The sequence below is a fragment of the Clarias gariepinus genome, chromosome 15 (genome assembly GCF_024256425.1).
Source record: "Clarias gariepinus isolate MV-2021 ecotype Netherlands chromosome 15, CGAR_prim_01v2, whole genome shotgun sequence".
Lineage (NCBI taxonomy): Eukaryota > Metazoa > Chordata > Actinopteri > Siluriformes > Clariidae > Clarias > Clarias gariepinus.
Window position 1 is genome coordinate 17276963 of NC_071114.1, and position 24334 is coordinate 17301296.

At 38.5% G+C, this 24334-nt stretch overlaps 1 protein-coding gene across 2 annotated transcripts in view; it reads left to right on the plus strand.

Annotated features, from left to right (window-relative positions):
• gpc5b (glypican 5b) overlaps window positions 1–24334 on the plus strand; it is a 73630-nt gene that overhangs the window by 23243 nt on the left and 26053 nt on the right. For both annotated transcript variants that reach the window (XM_053512596.1, XM_053512598.1), the window contains exons 7-8: window positions 6945–7065; window positions 21581–21719. In XM_053512596.1, coding sequence (XP_053368571.1) covers window positions 6945–7065; window positions 21581–21719 — 260 coding nt within the window. The remainder of the gene's footprint in view (window positions 1–6944; window positions 7066–21580; window positions 21720–24334) is intronic.

Consider the following 24334-nt stretch of genomic DNA (forward strand, 5'->3'; position numbering starts at 1 on the left):
ATAGTACATGGTAGATTTTAATAAATGTATTCAAGGAAAATACTTTCTTCGATGTTTCATTATTTAAATCCTTTGGACATGCTGCGAGTCCACAAAGCACCAAAGAAAAAATGTGAAAATATGTAAAGTAGAGACATATATAGATAGTGTATAAATACAAAAGGAAAGAAACTATTAATACAGTAGTTACACTTTCAAACTAATTGCACTAGGTAATAATGCACAGTTTAAAATTGTGTTATCGCGTAGTTGCTATTGCGTAAAGCATTAAGTAATTGTTAGTGTGCAGTTTTAAAAAAATATGAAAAATGTTTATGCAGTTATCAAAGGCCAATAATGTAGCAGCAGCACAACGCATACAATCTTGTTCAGCTCAAAAGCTTCAATCAAGTTCACATAAAAACATTTTTTTGAATGTGGAAAATATGATCTCTGTTGCTTATAATCATGGCATGTTTGTTGGTGCCATAATAGCTGGTTAGAGTCTATTAAAAACCACAATTTTCTTAGGAATTACACATGCAACAGTTTCTAGAGAATGGCGTTAAAAACAAACCAAGAAATCTTAAGAAATTCGTTATGGATTTGACAGATTGAGGATAATGACTAGAATGACTTGTCGGGAGCAGCTGAAAGATCAACAACAACAACAGTATTTGTGGTGTACTGTAAGAAAAAGATAAAGGAAAGTATGCAAAAAAACTCCAATAATTTGATCCACAATGAATGGAACTGTTTTGAAAATATGTAGTGGTTTTAAAGGCACTCCTTCCTGTCCTGAGCTTTTGTTCTACATCACTAAAAAACTTCTGGAAATAGTTGGATCTAATGTTTAGTCTTTCCTAGACATAATTAAATGTGAAGTGATGCAGTAAAGTTTTAAGTACCGGACCCAATTTTCTGAATTAGACTGATATTAAACTGTCAAAAAGATGACTATGACACTTTGGAAATCTTTGACCTGGTTGTATCTCACACCTCTGCAAGGCTAATGAACCTGAATTAGTCAAGATTCTTGGGGTGTCATTCCAGTTACGCCTCCTTAAATCAACAATGACCTTATTTGTTTTGGCGGCATTTAGCTCCGCTCAGTAAGCTGGCCTGCTTCCCATCAGAATGCAGTTGCATCATTGTTTTTGACGAGCCCATTTCACTATGATATCACAGTGTTATTATGTTGCCTGGCGCAGCTAATAGAACTTATGAGAAGCTGACCGAACCTTAACTGAATCCTGTCTAGGGAAGTTATCTAGATTAATGAGAAAGGTATTTGGAACTCTGGAGTTGTGTCCACATGTCAATCTTGTCTCTTAATTTACATGCCCAAGTCAATTCAGTGAGAACTATATCGCCGGGTCTTACCTAATGATTTGCTGCTCTTCTCTTTTCACATTACTGGGTAACGATTTAGTCCAGCAGCTCATATAAGTCTTATTACCCGTGTCAAACATATTCCACTTGCCTTCCTTCTCTCGATCTCCATGAAGAGGCCACAAGGTCAATAGTTAGATTTGCAGCACTGTTGTGCCTTTAGGCATCATGGTGAGCGAGCCATTAATGTCATCATTAATCATCGAGTCACTGAAATTGTAGACTGAACTGCATTGAATTAGAGTCAAAAATCAGGTGGGCTGGAGTTTAAATGCCTAGTTTGTTTGCTCGTGAAAAAAAAAAGACTTTTCATATTCTGTATTTTCCTCTTTGCAATTGTATGATACTAAAGCATCAGTAAAGTACTGTAGAAGGTGTTCTTACTGCAAGGGTAATATTCAGTATGTTCTGTTATTATTTCTATAACATATAAATGTATATTTAGGTTTTTGTAAAGAGTACACAGTGTCAGAGCTAAAGTTGTAACTACACTTACCTAAAGGATTATTAGGAACACCTGTTCAATTTCTCAATAATGCAATTATCTAATTAACCAATCACATGGAAGTTGCTTTAATGCATTTAGGGGTGTGGTCCTGGTCAGGACAATCTCCTGAACTCCAAACTAAATGTCGGATGGGAAAGAAAGGTGATTTAAGCAATTTTGAGCGTGGCCTGGTTGTTGGTGCCAGACGGGCCAGTCTGAGTATTTCACAAATTTGCTGTTACTGGGATTTTTACACACAACCATTTCTAGGGTTTACAAAGAATGGTGTGAAAAGGGAAAAACATCCAGTATGCGGCAGTCCTGTGGGCGAAAATGCCTTGTTGATGCTAGAGGTCAGAGGAGAATGGGCCGACTGATTCAAGCTGATAGAAGAGCAACTTTGACTGAAATAACCACTCGTTACAACCGAGGTATGGAGCAAAGCATTTGTGAAGCCACAACACGCACAACCTTGAGGCGGATGGGCTACAACAGCAGAAGACCCCACCGGGTACCACTCATCTCCACTACAAATAGGAAAAAAAGGCTACAATTTGCATGAGCTCAGAAAAATTGGACAGTTGAAGACTGGAAAAATGTTGCCTGGTCTGATGAGTCTCGATTTCTGTTGAGACATTCAAATGTCAGAATTTGGAGTAAACAGAATGAGAACATGGATCCATCATGCCCTTGTTACCACTGTGCAGGCTGCTGGTGGTGGTGTAATGGTGTGGGGGATGTTTTCTTGGCACACTTTAGGTCCCTTAGTGCCAATCGGGCATCGTTTAAATGCCACGGGCTACCTGAGCATTGTTTCTGACCATGTCCATCCCTGACCATGTCCATCCCTTTATGACCACCATGTACCCATCTACTTCCAGCAGGATTATGCACCATGTCACAAAGCTGGAATAATTTCTAATTGAACATGAAAATAAGTTAACTGTACTAAATTGGCCCCCACAGTCACCAGATCTCAACCCAATAGAGCATTTTTGGGATGTGGTGGAATGGGAGCTTCGTGCCCTGGATGTGCATCCCACAAATCTCCATCAACTGCAAGATGCTATCCTACCAATATGGGCCAACATTTCTAAAGAATGCTTTCAGCGCCTTGTTGAATCAATGCCATGTAGAATTAAGGCAGTCCTGAAGGCGAAAGGGGGTCAAACACCGTATTAGTATAGTGTTCCTAATAATCCTTTAGGTAAGTGTAAGTCTTCACACACAATAATATCTTCAGGACAAAGAAGTTCACGCTTTGTTGTTTCTCTCTAATATGACAAGCCTTTTTTTTTAGTATTGTTGGTTTTTTCATATTAAATTCAAGCAAGAGACAAAACAGAGATTGGTGAAAAAATCACTTTTTATAGCATGAAAGATTTTATAGATGACAGAAACAAACTTGTTTTGTGGTCATTCCACAACATTGTATGTATACAATAAATTAATATAAAGTATGATGTGTAAATTTTCTGACCCTTTAATTGGCAAAAACATGACAACAAATCAAAGAATAAACAGTACGTTACAGTACGATCAACTGTAATTGTTGACAAATTGCTCCAATCTTTGGAGTGGTAAAAGTAAGATTGCTTGATTACAGCACATTGTGGTTGATATAACTTGTGTGGAACTTAGTGTGCTCATCTGCAGCTCATCTACCTCAAGTTGACTATAGTTAAGTCGTTAATAAAACAGAATGTCCCCTAGTGTTTTAATCCTCATGCCCAAAGAAATGTATTGAACAACAGAAATGACCTGAAATGCCTTTCCTTTTTTATGTTGTGTTTTGGATTTAAAGTCATTTTGTTTCCTTCCCAGGACCGAATTGAATATATAAGTCATGTGTTAGTTGCATCATTAATGCAACCACGGGGGGGCGCAATCCAGTGTCTTCTTGTGCCAGTCCCAAGTCTGGATAAATGCAGAGGGTTGTGTCAGGAAGGGCATCCGACGTAAAACATTTGCCAAATCAATGATGCGAATCAAGAATATAATTCCCATACCGGATCGGTCGTGGCCCGGGTTAACAACGACCGCCACTGGTGCTACCAGTGGCGTGCTGGTGGAAATTGGGCTACTGTTGGTCGAAAAAGGAGAGGAGGAAGGCGTGTTCGAAAGCAGAGAGAGAAGAGGAAAGGCAAGAGTTTAGGAGTGATAGTAGGGACTTTGAATGTTGGGACTATGACAGGGAAGGGAAGAGAGTTGGTTGATATGATGCAGAGAAGAAAGGTGGATATACTGTGTGTACAGGAGACCAGGTGGAAAGGGAGCAAGGCTAGAAGCTTAGGATCAGGGTTTAAATTGTTTTCCATGGTGTGGATAGGAAAAGAAATGGAGTAGGAGTTATTCAAAAAGAGGAGTTTGTAAGGAATGTTCTAGAGGTAAAGAGAGTATCAGATAGGGTGATGAGTCTGAAGCTGGAAATTGAAGGGATAATGTTCAATGTTGTTAGTGGTTATGCCCCTCAGGTAGGATGTGAGTTAGAAGAGAAGGAGAAATTCTGGAGTGAGTTAAATGAAGTGATGCAGAGCATCCCCAGAGGTGAGAGAGTGGTGATTGGTGCAGACTTCATTGGACATGTTGGGGAAGGGAACAGAGGTAATGAAAATGTGATGGGCAGGTTTGGTCTTCAGGACAGGAATGTAGAAGGACAGATGGTGGTGGACTTTGCAAAGAGGATGGAAATGGCAGTAGTAAATACTTTCTGCCAGAAGAGGCAGGAACATAGGGTGACATATAAGAGTGGAGGCAGAAGCACTCAGGTCGACTACATCTTGTGTCGACGTTGTAACCTGAAAGAGATCAATAACTGCAAAGTGTTGGTAGGGGAGAGTGTAGCCAGACAACACAGAATGGTAGTGTGTAAAATAACCCTGGTGGTGAGGAAGGCGAAGAGGACAAAGGCAGAGCAGAGGACAAAGTGGTGGAAGCTCAGAAAGGAAGAATGTTGTGAAGTCTTTAGGGAGGAGTTGAGACAGGCTATGGGTGGTCAGGAGGTGCTATCAGTTGACTGGACAACTACAGCCAATGTGATCAGGGAGACAGGTAGGAGGGTACTTGGTGTATCATCAGGTAAGGGGAAAGTGGACAAGGAGACTTGGTGGTGGAATGAGAAAGTCCAGGAGTGTACACAGGGAAAGAGGCTAGCTAAGAAGAAGTGGGACACTGAGAGGACTGAAGAGAGTAGACAGGAGTACAGGGAGATGCAGAGTAAGGTGAAGGTAGAGGTGGCAAAGGCCAAACAAGGAGCATATGAGGACTTGTATGCTAGGCTAGACAGTAAGGAGGGAGAGGTGGATCTGTACAGGTTGGCAAGGCAGAGAGATAGAGATGGGAAGGATGTGCAGCAGGTTAAAGTGATTAAAGATAGAGATGGAAATGTACTGACAGATGCCAGGAGGGTGATGGGAAGATGTAAGGAGTACTTTAAGGAGTTGATGAATGAGGAAAACGAAAGAGAACAAAGAGTAGAAGAGGTGACTGTTGTGGAACAGGAAGTAGCAAATATTAGTAAAAGTGAGGTGAGAAGGGCGTTGAAGAGGATGAAGAGTGGAAAGGCTGTTGGTCCTGATGACATACCTGTGGAGGTATGAAAGTGCTTAGGAGAGGTGGCAGTAGAGTTTTTGACAAGTTTGTTTAACAAAATCTTGGAGAGTGAGAGGATTCCAGAGGAATAGAGGAGAAGTGTATTGGTGCCAATTTTTAAGAACAAGGGAGATGTGCAAAGCTGTGGCAATTATAGAGGTATAAAGCTAATGAGCCAGACAATGAAGCTGTGGGAAAGAGTAGTGGAAGCTAGGTTAAGGGCAGAGGTGAGCATTTGTGAGCAGCAATATGGTTTTATGCCTAGAAAGAGTACATCAGATGCAGTATTTGCTTTGAGGATGCTGGCGGAGAAGTACAGAGAAGGTTACAGGGAGTTGCATTGTGTCTTTTTAGATTTAGAGAAAGCATATGACAGGGTGCCAAGAGAGGAGCTGTGGTATTGTATGAGGAAGTCTGGAGTGGCAGAGAAGTATGTTAGAGTGATGCGGGACATGTATGAGAGCTGTAAGACAGTGGTAAGATGTGCTGTAGGTGTGACAGAAGAGTTCAAGGTGGAGCTGGGTCTGCATCAAGGATCGGCTCTAAGCCCCTTTTTGTTTGCTCTGGTGATGGACAGGATGACAGATGAGGTAAGACAGGAGTCCCCATGGACTATGATGTTTGCAGATGACATTGTGCTCTGTAGCGAGAGCAGGGAACAGGTGGAGGAAAATTTGGAGAGGTGGAGGTATGCTCTGGAAAGCAGAGGAATGAAGGTTAGCTGCAGCAAGACGGAATACATGTGTGTAAATGAGAGGGACCCAGGAGGATCGTTGAGGCTACAGGGAGCAGAGGTAAAGAAGGTGCAGGATTTTAAGTACTTCGGGTCAACGGTCCAGAGCAACGGAGAGTGTGGAAAGGAGGTGAATAGGCACAGGCAGGTTGGAATGGGTGGAGAAAAGTGTCAGGTGTGTTGTGCGATAAAAGAGTATCAGCGAGAATGAAAGGAAAGGTGTACAGGACAGTGGTGAGACCAGCGATGCTCTACGGCTTAGAGACAGTGGCGCTGAAGAAAAGACAGGAGGCAGAGTTGGAGGTAGCAGAGCTGAAGATGTTGAGGTTCTCTTTGGGAGTGACAAGGATGGATAGAATTAAGAATGAGTTTATCAGAGGGACAACCCACGTTAGATGTTTTGGAGATAAAGTCAGAGAGGCCAGACTGAGGTGGTTTAGACATGTTCAGAGGAGAGATGGTGACTATATCAGTAGAAGGATGCTGAGGTTGGAACTGCCAGGCAGGAGGTCTAGAGGAAGACCAAAGAGGAGATTTATGGATGCAGTGAGAGAGGACATGAAGTTAGTTGGTGTAAGAAAAGAGGATGCAGAGGAAATGGTTAGATGGAGGCAAATGATTCGCTGTGGCGACCCCTGAAAGGGAACAGCCGAAAGACAAAGAAGAAATTAGTTGCATCATCATTATTGCAGCATTCTTGAATAAAGAGAGTAATATTAATTAAAAGTTTCTAATATTCACTTTTTGTTTGTTCTTTTGCAGCTACATGGGTTCTGTGGTTGGGAATGGCCTCCAGGCTCAAAGACAAAACCCTGAGATTAAGGTCAGAGGTCTGGACCCAGTTTTAGTCGAGGCCAAAGAGACACTGGAGAGATTTAATCAGGTAAAAACTCATTTTGTACACATATGTCTTTGTCAGATGGCAGTTAATGACATCTCAGATCTCCCACCAGTACCACATCCTAAAGCAAAGCCACATGTTTATTAGGCTCAGGATGGAATAAAATTAAGACTATTGAAGACTCTATGCCAAGCACTAAATATGCAAATTTGGTCGTTAAACACTTCAGGAAACCTGACATGCATTTCCACCAGATGTTACGTAAGGAAAATACATCTGTCTCTTCAAATCACATTTACCATTCAAACCCTTAATTCAAATGTGTTGCAAAAAAAAGTAATTTTTTTTAATTAAAAAAAAAATTAGAACAATGGTGTTAACACTCATTCACTCATCTTCTATACCGCTTTATTCTGTATTCAGGGTCGCCGAGATAAAGATTAGTAAAATTTTGGTGATAACTGGGTTGTTGATTTTGGTGTAGCTGTGTAGGCAGAAAATTACTTGTGTTTTACTCATGTAACTTGTACAGTTGCATGCAGTGTTTTTAGCATGCATTGTAAAACTACAGTACAGTATATTTATATCAATATATTGCTCAGTAGTAGATAAAAAAAAAAGGTGCATTAAGTGAATTGATGATCCAAGTATATCTTACGGTGGCCGTGAAGTGCAATACAAATTAACAAAACGGAAAACAAATTCAAAACCAAATTAACAAATCCGAAAACAAAATAACAAAACCAAAAACAAAACAAAAAATCTCCCTAAAAAATTGTTTTGGGTTTTGGTATTTGGTTTTGAATTTGTTAATTTGTTTTCCATTTTGTTAATTTGTATTGCACTTCTTAGCCAGTCAGATATTAGTTATTTTATTTTCCGTTTTGTTAATTTGGTTTTGAATTTGTTATTTTTTTTTTTTTTTTATTTTTTTTCTTCAGTTTTGTTAATTTGTTTTGCAATTCAGGGCCACCGTAATATCTCCATATAGTGCATTAAAAATATTGGAAAAATAAAAATAGGCAAATCGTTTTAATGCAATGTGTTATGCTCACTAGCAAGAATCTGTTTCTCGCCAATAATGAGCCCTACTGTACATATTTGTTTTTCTTGCTTGTCCTCAACTTTCCAAATGATAAGATAAAATGTAAGAAAAATGGACTGGACATGTGTTTGAAAGCTTTATTGTAACCAAGAAAATGTCAATGGCAACAATTCTAAAACTAGTTACGTTTCCCATGGGATTACATTTGAAATGTGTTAAGAGGTGGCTGGTTAAATGTAATCGGAGAATTACATATTAAGGTGTGATACAGGAAGCTGACTAACCAGGGACACGTTTGTTTATTGGAAATGCTTGTGGTTAAATCATGTACAGGATACAATCCAGACAACAGACATCTCTGAAATAACATGTACTAGTTGTTTCCTTATTATTAAATATAGCCTGCACAGCCCTGCTTAAAAAAAGAAACTATCCCACTGGATTATAAAGTAAACCCACTGTTAATTTCTCCCTCACTGACCCAGACTTTGTGCTTTGGTTCATCTCCCTGCATGTCTCATTGGATTGCTCTAAAGAGAACTTTGGCTTGCCGATATCGAGTCTTTTCCTCCAGCAGCTGTGTTTGAGAGGTGACCCTGGCCGTTCCGCTCGGCTCTCTGAGGACCGTTTTTGTAATGTCTTCCATTGCTCCATTAAAACCAGACGCTCTGGTTGTGCCTTATGACCCAGCAATGCCCCTCCCTCGGCAAGTGGTCCAGTGTGTGTCTGCAGAATTTGCCTCACCAAAGGGGAAGAGGCAGGGGAAAGTCCAGAGGATATGGATACATTAAGTTCCTTAAACAGTGTGTAGTTGCACAGAATACTGGACCTACTTGACTTTTTTTGACAGTGCAGCAGGGTTATACATAATATTACACAAAAGAAGACCAGACTATATGCATTAATGTAAACATTAATGTTTATACTATGCATTTATGTTCATTCATTTATTCTTAGTAAATGCCTGGTCAGGGTTAGGTTGGTATGAATTTGGCAGCTAGTAATTACGTCTCCTAGTTGACATTTCAACTTGCACATCTTTTTGGTTTCTTTTTTTTCTCTTTTTTCTCAACTGTATATCCTGCCTTATATTTTGCGATCACTTGGCATCTCCACTTTATTACCACTGCTGTTTTATGCTTCTTATCTCTTATCCATTTGGACCCGCAAGCTCATCCTCTGCTTCCATGTTCACAGCCTATCTATCTGTACACGGAAGGTTTTGGGGCCCCTTTTTAAATTCTGGGGTCCAGCCTTGAACCATGCAAAGGATTTTTAACAGTTTTTAGGTGTTAATATTTAATACTGTAGTTTCTGTATCATGAGTCTCCTGATTTAGTTTTTTTCAGCTGTCCGATATGCCTCTGCCACTGTTTCAGTTAATTTTCTCGTATACATACTGTGGCTCTGTACCAGCTGAAAGCAGCTGGTTCTTTTGCGCTACCTAAATAACAATTGTTAATTGTTTGGGGCAAGTACTGATTGTTTTTTTCAATTTCCTTTTGACCTCTTGTTAGACAAATGCTATTTTTATTGCTCATTTCCCAGTCCTTGATTTTAGCACTTAGTATTTTCCTTAGTGGCATGTGATTATTCTTTTCTCCTCATTTATGGAGTTTGATGCCGAAACATTTAAGGAAAAGCCAAAATGTACTTGGTTAGTTTTTGTAGTTTGTCAAGATCTGTCTAGATAAACCTACTGTGTACTTTCGGCACTAGGGATTTAGGTCATTAAGAACTTGTGCTGTGATGTTACAGGAAGATTATCAACAAAGGGATAAGTTGCTATCACCCTGAAGCTAACGTGCTCCGCCTTAATAGCACATCCTGATATGTTTTATTCTTCTTATATTATTCCCACTTAAATTGACATTTTCTTACTAGCCTCACTCATTTTTTGCTTTAATGTAAAACCACAAGGCTGATACACAACAGAGCAGATGGTACAATTGCAGCCTGACACAACTTTACATCAACGGGCAACCAAAACCAAACATGTAAACCAGAAATTGGAATTGTTAAATAAACACAGGTCAGGCAAGTTAAAGCTTAAACTATGAACATGAGTTGTGACTGTGGGTGTGTGTGTGTGTGTGAGAGAGAGAGAGAGAGAGAGAGAGAGAGAAAGGTAAAAAAGCGTTCAGGTCCACAGACAGTAATCAGGTGACTTTTACCGCGTGAACTAGGAGTCGGTATGAGCCATGCTGTCAGTTTTATCACGGACCTGACAAGATGCACACAAGTTATGTAATTATGTCTTTGTCATAAAACTATGACAAACTATGTTTAATGTTCTGTGGTTTTGTTGGACCTTTAATCTTCGTTGAGCTTTGTAGTTTTTTGGCTTTTTAGTCTATGGAAAAGTTTTTCTCATTGTGCCGACGGTCTCAAACACACAGTGGTCTGGTCACATGAAGCATACATCCATGAACTTTTATCCTTATTCTTGAATCACGTTCCTCATGTGTCTGAGAGTGAATTATGCAAAGCGCCGATTTATTACAAACATTGCACCAATATGTGCTGAAAGCTGTTGAGAAACAAGCATTTTACTGCTCATTCCCAGGGGCAAATCCTTTTTGGAAGGCACAGTAAATTTCTGCCCTGCAAGGACGAGTCTACACTAAAAGGCTATTATTTTTTTCTCGCTTCGGTGGATAAAGAATATGATCTAACTGCAATTTTTGTAGAGACAAGTTATTTACGATTCCTTCTACCAAAAAGGCAAATTAAGAGACCTATGGCTCCTCTTTTATGGACTTATCAAAAGCTTTTGATGGGGAAGATTACTTATTCCTCTGACTTATTCACACTGTGTCCTGTTGATCTTGAATGGATTTGTGGGTTTACACATTCTTTCCTAAAGATTTGTGACTGTGATCTCTTGCATAGTCATTGCTGTGTTCTGCATGTGACTGTATGCTGGCCATCACTAGCTGTGGTGAAGAATGCAAAATAATTTGAGTCATTCCCACAACTCTCCCACACGTGTCGTTTGTTAGAGACAGAGGTACTTATTTTTCTCTATGACTACACAAGCTTCTGTCTGGTGTACAGTACATATTTATGTGTGGTATACACTCACCAGCCACTTTGTTAGTTATACCTGTTCATTAAAGCAATCATCTAATCAGCCAATTACACGACAGCAACTTAGTGTATTTAGGCATGTAAACATGCTCAAGACAATCTGCTGAAGTTTAAGCTGAGCATCAAAATGGGAAAGAAAGTTAATTTAAGTTACTTTCAATGTAGCTCGTGCCAAGCATACTGGTCTAATGGAATTTTATCAAACTACTAATACGTTGGGATTTTTACACAAAATCATCTCTAGGATTTACTGAGGCTGGTCTAAAAAAGAGAAAATATACAGTATGTTGCAGTTCTTTGGGGGGAAATACATTGTTAATGCCAGAGGTCAAAGTGGTTTGAGCTGATAGAAAGGCAACATTCACTCAAATACCATCTCGTTACAAGCGTGGAATGCCAGAAAAGCATCTCTGAACACATTGAACATGTTAAACCTTGAAGCAGATTGGCTACAGCAGCACAAAACCACACCGGTTACCCCTTCTGTCAGCTAAGAACTTGAAACTGAGGCTACAATTCACATGGGCTCATTAGTAGGGCCAGAACTTGACATAAAACAACATGAAAGCATGGATGCATCCTTCCTTTTATTAATGGTTCAGGCTGCTATTATTGGTGGTATAATGGTGTGGGCACCTTACTGTAGTAACAGTTGAGTCTCATTTAAATGCCACAGCCTACCGTTTTGTTCTTGACCATGTTTATCCCTTCATGACAGCAGGATAATGTGCCTTGTAACAAAGCTAAAATCATCTCAAAATGATTTCTTGAACATGACATGTTTACTGTAAATTGCCTCCACAGCCACCAGAATTCAATCCAGTAGAGCACCTAATTGATGTGCAGCCAACACATCTGCAAATCTGCAGCAAGTGAGTGGAAAAGCTGTTAAGCAGGTAGAAAACAACAGGAGATTGCTGAAATTACTGGAGTTAACATGGTATTATAACTTGGAAGTACAGCTAATGAGATGTGATCAGAAAAATTATAAATGACCGCAGTCAGAGTTCGCTTAAACACAAGGTGAAGTTGTATGGTAAAAGACTCGACAGAAGATATCACCGGTATTTTTAATAGTAAAAGTAAAAGCATTTCCACACCCATAATGTGATGAAAACTTACATTATTTGGACTAAATAGCTTTGTGACCATATGAAAATTACAGGTTACTACTGTAATTCAATTCAATTCAATTCAATTTTATTTGTATAGTGCTTTTAGCAATTTTCATTGCCGCAAAGCAGCTTTACACAGTCAAAAAAAATTATTTAAGTTTGTATGAAATGTGAATTTGTATGAATCAAAATGGTCAGTTTGTCCCTGGTGAGCAAGCCGAGGGCGACAGTGGCAAGGAAAAACTCCCTGAGATGGTAATAGGAAGAAACCTTGAGAGGAACCAGACTCAACAGGGAACCCATCCTCATTTGGGTGAAACAGAAAGCAGTAAATGATCTGCATTTATACAGTGTGTAGGGTGGGAGGCAGTTCAGCTATAATAGCTGATGTTAATTGATGTTAATATGGAGTCCAGGTAGTTATTGAAGACCCAGGTAGACTTGTAAGAAGTTCCAGTCATGAACTATCAAACTGTCAAGTCCCCAGAGAAACAGTTGCCAACACCAGTCAAGGCCAGAACCGTCTTCTAGGTAGAGAGAACCATCCCCAGACACCAGACGCATCCCAGAGAGACACACGGGGCATCCATGTGACGAGATCTTCAGCCAGAAGCGAGGCACCAGGATGGGTCAGACAGGTCCGGAGGACAGAGGGAGTCTGGATCACTGGCAGCTCAGGAACGACATGTGTAGCTCGACAGAGAGAGAGAAGGAGTGAAAGGGGGAGACAGGAGGAGAGAAGAAAGAGAAAGGGGGGGGGAGAGAAGAAGAGGAGAGATGGCAGTTAGGTATGGTCACAGTCACACAATGTATAATGTGAATGTATATTAACTGTAGAGTGCAAGCAGAGACTCCGGCAGGACTAACTATGACAGCATAACTAAAAGGGAGAGCCAGAAGGAAACACAGACATGAGGGCTTCCTGACATGTAAAGCAAACAATCACCTCACCGTCAGCAAACCTGAGTGATCAATGAGAGTGAGGAAGACAGCATCCAAACATACCAGTTCACCATAATACTCTACGTCCATGAGTCCCCCAGATCTGCTCCTTTACCTATGGCAAATCTATTTTTAAAAATGCTTGGCTAAATAAATAGGTTTTTAGCCTGGACTTAAACACTGAGACTGTGTCTGAGTCCCGAACACTATTTGGAAGACTATTCCATAATTTTGGGGCTTTGTAAGAAAAAGCTCTGCCCCCAGCTGTATTTTTCATAATACGCGGTACTGACAAGCAGCCTGCATCCTTTGATCGAAGTAGGCGTGGCGGATTGTAGGACACTAGCAGTTCGCTCAGGTACTGCGGCGCGAGACCATTTAATGCTTTATATGTCAAGAGTAGTATTTTAAAATCAATGCGAAATTTCACAGGGAGCCAATGGAGTGAAGATAAGATAGGGGTGATGTGCTCATATCTTCTGGTTCTAGTGAGGACTCTCGCTGCTGCATTCTGGACTAGCTGAAGCTTATTTATGCATCTAGCTGAACAACCAGACAGTAAGGCATTACAATAGTCCAACCTAGAGGTAATAAAAGCATGAACTAGTTTTTCTGCGTTGTTTAGCGACAATAAATTTCTTATCCTGGCAATATTTCTGCGGTGAAAAAATGCTATCCTGGTAATATTATCTACATGTGCTTCAAATGAAAGGCTGGAATCAATGATCACACCAAGGTCTTTCACTGTTGCATTTGATGGAACAGAAAGGCCATCTAAAGTTACGGTGTGATCTAAAATTTTACTCCTAGCTGTATGCGGTCCTATGACTAGAACTTCTGTCTTATCCGGATTTAGCAGAAGGAAGTTAATTAGCATCCAATTTCTTATGTCCTGCACACATTGCTCAACTTTAGTAAGCTGTTTTTTCTCATCAGGTTTTGCTGAGACATATAACTGTGTATCGTCAGCATAACAATGAAAACTAATACCATGCTTACGGATTATGTTGCCCAGAGGAAGCATGTAAAGGGAAAAAAGCAGTGGACCTAAAACTGAACCCTGCGGAACGCCAAACTCCACTAGAGAACATGCAGAATAATCACCATTTGAGTCTACATACTGATAACGATGGGTCAGATAGGATCTGAGCCAGGAGAGGGCTGTACCCTTAATTCCTACTACATTTTCTAATCTGTGAAGAAGAATAGTATGATCAACGGTGTCAAAAGCTGCACTGAGGTCAAGTAATACAAGCATAGTTACACAACCCTGATCAGAGGCCAATAGAATGTCATTTACTACTTTAACGAGTGCTGTCTCTGTACTGTGATGAGGCCTAAATCCTGACTGATACAGTTCATGTATGCCATTTCTATGTATATATGAGCATAGCTGCTCCGCTACTATCTTTTCCAGGATCTTAGAGATAAAGGGGAGGTTTGATATTGGCCTGTAACTGGACAGCTGACAGGGGTCGAGGTCAGGTTTCTTAATTATTGGTTTGATAACTGCTAATTTAAAAGATTTTGGAACATAACCAATGCTGAGTGAAGAATTAATTATTCTCAACAGGGGTTCTGTTATTGCTGGTACTATCTGTTTAAGAAAATGTGTCGGTACAGGATCTAATATACAGGTTGATGAATTTGAAAAAGAGATGAGTGAAATTAGTTCATTCTCTTCAAGGGGAGTAAAGTATTCTAGGTTCTGATCTGACATGGCTAGATTAACATCTGCATCAATTACATTGTTCGGTTTCAAAACCTCAATTTTATGCCTAATATTTACAATTTTATTATTAAAAAAGTTCATGAAGTCCTCACTATTGCATGATGTTGTTGTGGAGATTTCTGCAGTGGTCTTATTTCTGGTTAATTTGGCTACAGCATTAAATAAGAATCTAGGATTATTTTTGTTATTTTCTATAAGAGTGGAGAGATATGTTGATCGAGCTACACTAAGAGCTTTTCTATAGTTCAGGATGCTCTCCTTCCATGCTATTTGAAATACTAGTAATTTAGTTTGACGCCATTTACGTTCTAATTTCCGAGCGGTCTGTTTTAAAGTGCTGTAAGACTCATTGAAAAAAGGCTTTAATTTGCTGGTGAGCATAAAGATTTGGACTTTGGAGCGATGCAAAAAGGTCATGTAGTCTGCTGAATCTAGACTGACCCTATTCCAGGGCAATGGGTGCATCAGGGCAAAAAGGGAAGCGCATGAAGCAATGCACACAAATCATGTGTAGTGATCACTTTACAAGCCTCTGGAGGCAGTTTTATGATCTGGGGTTGATCAGGTCTAGGTTAAGCAACATTATGTGGCAAAAAAAAATCTACTCTAGTTAACAGATGACCTAAATGTCCTTAATGACCAGATTATCAGTTTTTTTTTTCCCTTGATGGATACAGGAATAATCCAGTATTCAAATTATAGAAGAATGGTTCTGGGTGTACGAGGAATTATCTTCACAGAGGAATAGGACACCACCTTGTGCACCATAATAAAAGCTAATAGCAAAATATAAAAGTGTGTGGCTTTTTTTGGCCTGGCAGTGTGTATATAATATTCAAACTTTTCATTCTTTGAAAAGTAGATTTTCTCTCAATAACCCCTTTTGTTTTACATACTCGCACACACTCATTGACTCACACCCATGTTTTTCTCCTTGTGAGTTATGTTGTATAAGCTTTGTCAGGATGAAGTAGACACAGCGGTGGTGTGGTATTATTGGAGGTTTAAGTGTAAGGCCTGCATGTTCAGACACAGTGAGCGATATGTCTAGCCTGCTGTTTGGCCTTCTCTAAATGAGCCTCCACGCTGATCTCCTCAGACCGCCGGAGTTGCTGCAAAGCCCAATTGATGAGGTTAGGCTTTCAAAATGCGCCTGTTGTCAAGGAGACGGAGTTCTGCAACAAAAACCCTTCACATCCAGCATGCTGTCATATCGATCTGTGAGTGTGTGAAAGAAGTCGAGAAAGTCAAGGGCTCACACACATACACATTGCCCCTTGGTTATTTCAACATAAACAAAGCTCAAGTTTGGCTCTTAGAAATTTGAATGTGAAGGGTGAAGAGAAAAACATGCGCCACATTCTCACATTCACGAGCTGTGGTGAAGCCTTGGTGAATCATTTTGAGTTAAAGTCAAATCAGACTTTGATGTATTTGTTATAGGCAGGTACAGGTGTGCGATTATTTTAGCTATAAAATATTTTAAGGGAGAGTAAACAGTTTACCATAGTACTGCTGAGTTCTATAATCTGATTCGTTAGAAGCTGTTACATAATTTACAACAGCAGCATAAAATGTATTCGTGCTTCCGTGCAACAGTACTTTTGTTTCTGCTGAAATACTGTTTGTTTTTTCACCAAAGAGAACACTCGGCATTAAGGCAAAACAACTCCACTTTTCTCATCTGTCCAACCTGGTACAGCTATTAATTAGTAAGTTTAAAATGTCAGTATTATCTGCACACGAGGTTATGAGGCGTAAAGCACAGAATATTCCATATCATCATCTCATCTACAACAGAAGCACTAAAAGAGCTAACACTAATACTTGCAAACTCTACAAATCAAGGAGGAATCACATATAGTCATATAAAAGTTTAAAAAAAAAAGCAGGCAATATCCCTCTGATTCAGTATCTGGTGGAGCCACCTTTAGCAGCAATAACTTGAAATAATAATTTTCTGTATTACTGTACTTTATCAGTCTCTTACATCATTGTGGAGGAATTTTGGCCAATTCTTGTTTACAATACCACTTCAGTTCATTTAGGTTTTTGGGCATACAGTTATACACAGCTCTATTAAGGTCCTGCCATAGCATTTAAAATGGGTTGAGGTCTGAAAAACCTTGATGTAGATTTATTGGTGTGCTTTGCAACATAGTCCTGTTGCATGACCGAGTTTTGAGTTTTAGCTGTTAGACAGATGGCCCACATTAGCCTCTAGTATACTTTGGTATACAGAGGAGTTCATGGTCACCATATATACAGTAGCCCCAAATATCTCCGCTCTAACACTAGTAAGGCCTGTATAGCCTGAGATGTGCCTCTTGGGTTTTGGAATTGCTCTGAGCATTGCACCGTCTAACCCTATTGTTAATGTGCTGGGACATCCACTCCTAGGAAGATTGGCAACTTTGGGGTGAAAACAGTAACTCATCTCCATCATGAGGTTTTTTAATTCAATACTATAAGGTCATGGACTTGCTTTGCACATTTGTCACAATTAATGCTTTAAGATCTTTAAGAACAGAAATAGCCTATGGGGTTTTAAAAGTTATTAAAACAATAAGTCTAAAAAAAGCATCTCTAAGGTTAGCAGAACCATGTAAAGGACTGTGAGAACTACAGGGAGGAACAAGGGGCAGTGATGACTCTTCCCAGAAGTCATCAGCCTGCCAATGTTTCCCCAAGGGCAACATGACAACTCCTCTAGGTGGTCCAAAAGATCATCATAAGAACTGCAGGACTGTAGCTTCAGTAAGGGTCACTAATTTAGTCTTTGTTTAAAAAAGGTTTGCCAAAAATGGTATTTATGAGAGAGATTCAATGCAGAAACCAGAAATATCCCCAAGAGGAACATCAATGTTTTTGTTACATTTGGAAAAAGAAAGCATGCAATCCCAAAGCATTCTTGGCATCTATGAGCAGCAGTTCACAATAAAAAATAATCATATTATGGCGTGGCAGAATAACTGTGAGAAGATATTTTGCTGACTCAGGCTGGATATTTGCCATTATGGAAAGAACCATGAATTTTCTCCACCAGTAAATAATTACAAAGTATCTAGACATTTGTCCGTGAACTGAAGATAAAAGAGAATTGGGTTACAAAACAAAAATGATCCAGGGCACAAAAAAAGTCTAAATGTCTTAAAAATGTTTTGAAAGGGTTCAGTGGTCCAGCAGGGAACTGAAATGAGCAGATCATTCTTTAAAGCCTGAAAGCAGCAAAGGTGGGTTAAAATTTCTTCTCAGCACTATGATGCATTGATTTTACAGTTATAGGAAGCTGGCTGCAGTCATTGTCAGCAAAAGTGGTGCAATTAGTTACATTTATAGGGAGAATAATTTTTTTACATTAATACAATTGTTTAAATCTCCATTGATAACTATTTAAATGTGTTAAATGATTATTTAGATAACTAAATGGAATTTTGTATGCAATCATCCAGCGAACAAACTCTTTTTTTTATACAATACTGTACATACTATCATATTAAATAACAGTGTTTTAATTCTGGTTGTTCAGAAGATGTTGATTTTTTTTTAAAGATCACAATAGCTTAATTGAATTCTTAATACAAAATGCAGGATGTTCAAGTAAAACCAATATTTCTGCTTGTGCAAAACATAATAATAACAACTATAAAACTACCTTTATTCCATGCTTGGATACCATCAAGGTAAAAAGTTTTCTCAGTATGCCAGAGCCATAATTAGACTGCCTGCTCAAGGCTGGAGCTCTGGCCTCCCAAAAAAATAATTTTGCACAAACATGTATAATGGCCCATATAAGAATAAATGGCTTGGAGAGAGGTCATGGATGTACAGGGGATGTGGCAATAGCTCCCAGCCAAGTTCTTAAATGTGGAAGTGGTGTTTGTGAATGATTGTGTGTACATTTCCCATGTTCCCATGTTTTTGTTCCGCAAATTGGCAACAAGTTCCATTGGTTTTCAAGGATCAGGCGTTCCACTCGCTGAAACAGTCCCAGGAATGATTGCAGTGCGCTCCAAACCACCTCGGCCAGGATCGATATTCACAGACATACACCATTCTTTAAAACATTTGTACCATTTAAATGTTTCACTCCGTTGGACCGTCTAATCACCATACTGGGCATGAAGTACTGTACTGTGTAAATGCCAATGGATTTTATGTCTTCATTCACAAAAAGTTTAATCACAAGTCCTGGTTTGACTTGAACACCCCTCATATGTTCAAACACTTTCAAGGAGAATCTCTGTTGAAACTGTGGGAAAAGCAAGAATCATTCCAATTGTTATGGCTTTCATAAATTGTGGTCGGTCAACATAAATTTTTATAAAATCTGAAGAAGCATTTAAGAAACAATTGGAGCAGCAAACCACAGTTATATCACTGTTTATCTTAAACTTAGAGTTGTTAAAAATTTAGTGCACCCATAAATGAAGTCTTTTTTTTTCTTCTAAATTTAAAGTAAATCCTAAATATCAAGAATTTCTCACTGCCACTATGTTGAAATACTTTAAGGCACTGAACTACAGTGTTAATTTGGACATGTACTGTAACAAATCAGAATATTGATGGTCTTTCAGAGAAACAGGTGAAATGCCATTTCAAGCAGACACAACAGCCTGACGAAGCAAATAATTGATTACATGCCAGTTAATTAACAAACGCTCTGGGGAAGTTGAGTGCAGTGGTTAAATTGGGTTCTTTTAAAAGGCCATTTAGTAAGACAAACCTTTAACATGAACATCTGTAATAAAATAAAACTAGTGATTAGAAATCAAATGAGTCTGTATGTTGACCGGTGTTCCTCCTGTAATTCTTATGCAGGGCTACATTCAGCTTTGATTTACACACTGGCAGCAATGAGTTAGTATGTGCCCAGTTGCCCAGTGCATGATATAAAAAAAGATCAAGTGGGACAGCTATATTGTAAAGTTTACAAATTTCCAGTAGTTAATAAATTTGCAATATGCCAGTCTCAGATGTTTATTTCAATGCTGGCAGTTTTCTAGTTCATTTATAATTGTGTCTTTCTTATTTTTCATTGTTAAATTGTCTCATTTAAATATTTGTTTGGCAACAAAGGAATTTTTTTTTTCCCCATCTCCAGTCTTTATGTTCCCTAATTTATTTCAGATCTAAATTAAAGTATTTAAAGGTGGTGGTCCAGATGCTAGTGAAAAACCTGTATTTCAACTGAAGAAAAATCAGTCAATGTCAATTGGTGATTTTAATAGTTGGAAAATTAACCTAAGCATCTGTATAATCTAGCCCAGAAAATGAAGATCTTTTCCAGTGTAAATATAAATACTGTATAAATATAAGTACTTAATTTACCAACTCTGGTGAATATTGCTGAATATAGCCCAAAAAATGAACAGATTCTTACAGTACTACAGTAACACCAGACGACAGGATGAAAAGAAGGATTCAGTTTTGGACAACATAATTTATATTTCCTGTATCCGTGTTCTTTATTTATGCAGGATTCATCATCTTGCCATCACTGCATATGCTGAGATTTTTCCCGCTATGAAATTGGAATTTTCGCCTGAGCAAATTCATGTGCTGTTATGCGTGCCATACACTATTTTTTTTTTTTTTTCTGGTATTGTAAGCCATGAGCTGTGCCTCCTGACCTAAAAGCCTTTGTTGGAGTGGGTATTTGGACTGTGTGGGTGGGTTTGCTTTACTTACCTGCTTTAAAGAAATTCGCTGAAATTTACCTTTAATGCAGTTTTTGTTAGGTGGCTGAGAAATGAAGGCCAATTATTGGTTAGAAAAGAAAAGAAATTTACAAGTTTGTATTGGAACACTGATTATTTTTTTTTTTTTAGCCCAAATGATTTATTTCTAGATAGTTGATAGTTGGATACAAGCCAAGAATAAATTGAATCACTAAACTTTTGGTAGTGGGAATTATAGACTTTTAATTAGCTTTTTAAAATCTAGAAACATATCCATTGCCATCCACTAAATAACATTTTTATCTTATCTGATAACATTATTTAGATTCCTACAGAAAATAAATTCCACTCCATCAACTCCAGCCAAAGAATCCAATGCACAAAAAGAACAGACTGTTTTTTAAACAAAATAAAAATAGAGGCAGGAATTAGTTTTTATTACATTTTTAATACTCTTGGAAGAATGGAGTGGTTATTTCTATTTAAAGAATCAGTGAATCTAAAAATAAAAAAAATAGCCTTATAAGTTTTATTCCAGATTTTTACTGTATCATTTTGACAATTTGTTTGTTAGTGCTTGGCAAATTTTTTTTTTAGTTTTATTGGGAATTAGTATTCCAACTGGTATTCCAACCAAGCAGAAGCCACACCTGATTCAGGCTGTTTTTAGCTTTCAATAGACTATCAGATGTGGCAACTGCTTGACTGTAATGAAATCCTTAACCTATACTGGCCCTTTCTAGATTAGATAAGATTGATAAAATACTTTAATTAAAAAAAAAATTTAGAACAGAATTTCAGAGAAATGTTCAAAGAATTCAACCAGGAGAAATGTGCTGGAAAGCAGGACTCAATGAATATACACTAACCTTCATCACTATAGAGTTGTTTTTAGAAATGGTGCAAATATATGATGTAAAGTCTAGACGGTGATGGTTGTGGTGTGTTACAGGATATGGTGGCTGAAATGGGACTGGATGATGTGCGGCATAAACACTTGCATTTGGACAGTGGCAGTGGAGCCGAAACCAGTGGCGAATGTGATGATGAAGATGGCTGTGCAAGTTCAGGAGAGGATGAAGAGGAAATAGGTGCATTTATATTTTATCTCTATAGATGCTAATATTTTATATTTAATATGTTTAATTTGGTACCAATAATGTTTAAACAATTACATATGCATTTTCCAACTTCTCAGAAAAATTCCAACTTGCTCAGAAAAATGAAGAAGCCTAAGTTTAGCATTTGGAGCCTTTCTTGTCACAAAATGGTCCCAGTTTATTAGAATTTATACATACTTTTCCATAATGTAGTTATATTTAAATTTTTAGACTGAAAAGGTAAAATCAAGTTTACTCATCTGGGGATTTGTTGTATACTGCTGTCAATAGAAAAAAAAAATTTAAAAAGAAAACTTATGGTTGATATTGATTTTCTAAAGGTCAGGGTTAGGCTACTAGCAGGTTTAACCACCAACCATAACAATATGACAAGTTCATACTACTTCAGTGCTGCCTTTCCTTTTTTTGCCATTTGGCCACCACCACATTGAATTTGAAATGAGTTTCTAAATTTAACCTTTAAATCACAGTGTTTAACAAAAGTGTGACATTAACCATTCAGGATTTTAAGCCATTTTTAATACACACTCCCATTTTGGAGACTCATAAATAATGGAACAAATGGCTAGGAAGCAATTGCATGGCCAGCTGTGGCCTCTTCCCTCATTACTCCATGACTAATCAAGTAGATAAAAGGCTCAGAGGTAGTTCTGTGTGTTACATTTGCATTTAGTGATCTAAAGCATACCATATCATCTGTTAAACATGGTAGAGGCAACATTGCCTAAGCGTGCATGGCTACCAATGGCTGGTGTTTAAGTGTAGTTTTTGACCTGACTGCTGATAAAGGTTGCATGATCAATTCTGAAGTGTATAGGCCTATACTCTCTGCTTAGGTTCAGCTAAATGCTGCAAGACCAGTGGGATGCCCCCTTATATTGTAGATGGATAATGATCCAAAACATACAATGAAAGCTACTGTGGAAAAAAATTATTGATCTATAATTGAAGTTGAGTGGAAGGTACCAAATACCCAGAAGGCCTTAGTTCAAGAGGCCTTAATCCTCGCAGTACTTGTTCAAAGAGACGCCCGCATGACAAATTGAAGAAGTCAGAAAAACATGCAGGCAGAAGGCAAGAGTTAGATAATAGAGCAATAAGATTAGAAAACTAACATCAGGAAAAATAATAATCTGTAATCTGTAATAATAATACTAATAATATTCACTACGATTAGGCTTAAGATGATAAACGATGGTTGGGTAATGTAAATTAAGAAAATATGCAAAGTGTGACCCAAGAACAAACCGTACACACAGAGTGCAAGAAATTAAGGAAATTTATTGGAATGGAAAATACAGAAAGTGCTGGCAGTGATCCAAAATATAAAAATAAACTTTCGGTTCTGCTTTAATTGGGACAAAGTGCAAAGAAGCCAGACTTCTGCTTTGAAAAACAGATAAACAACATAAATCAGATTTATCAAATTGGGAAAAAAAATATAAGAAGTATATCAGGTAAATTGTTAAAGTAAATCACTGATCTTCAGTGGTATCATCATCCTCAGAAGAGAGAGGATAACGAACTGGAGAGGTGGGATTGAGGCTGACGGTGGGTGAAGATGGAGGAGAAGCAGCAGTGATATCACCGGGTGGTGGAACAGCGGTGGACCTGTAGTAAGGTCGCACTGGGGGACGTCGTGGTGGAGAGTGGGCCTCAATCTCGGCAATCACAATTTCCAGGTGGCAACTAGGCCTATCAGAGCTTGAATCAGACGCAAATTGTGACGATTTGGGTAAGGGAAGGTGTAGCCACCTGCTCCCAGAAGGAATCTTAGACGAGAAGGTGTACGAGAAGAGCGCTGCCTGCGAACTAGAACAATAAAAAAATCTGAACAAATGCACTTTGCACATATTAAAAGAAATATAACAAAACAAAGCATACTGCAACATGCACAACTAAAAAAATTATCATTACTTTACAAACCAGTAACCAAATTGAAGTAATATTGTAATATACACAAAATTGGCTTACATCTCATAAATATTAAGTGATTTCTTGACTTAAGGAGGAGCAAACAATGATGTAAGTGTTAAATGAAGGTATATAAACCATGTAAATTTAGGGAAGTTAGAGGAGGTGAGAGATAGACAGCTTTGCAGTTTGTCTTTTGTCTGGCTGGCCCAGTGCTGTCCATTTACTTTTGGCTGCAATAAACTCTTTTGCTATTTCAGTGCTTAAGTAGTTATTGATTTTGTTTGGAAAATTGGCATAGCTCACAGCAAATTTGCCACGACACTACCCAAGAGTTTGTAAAGGTAAAAAAAAATCGGATAATTTTTTTCTTGGCCAAGTCAGTCACCTTATTTCATCCAATAGAGCATGCTTTTTACTGAAGACGAGATATTTAAGTTTAGGCATTTGGCAGATGCTTTTATCTAGAGTGAATAAGATAATAAATATTCTTATACTAACTATCAATAACATGACCAGATGACATGGAAGGTTTATAATAGTTGTGATGAAGGAGATGAGGTTTTGTGAGATGGCCTGGAGCATTGTTGAACAGATTGGGTCTGGGATTGGGATTTGAGGACTGAAGGCAGAAAGACCCAGAAACAAGTAGGTGAACACAGATGCAGTAA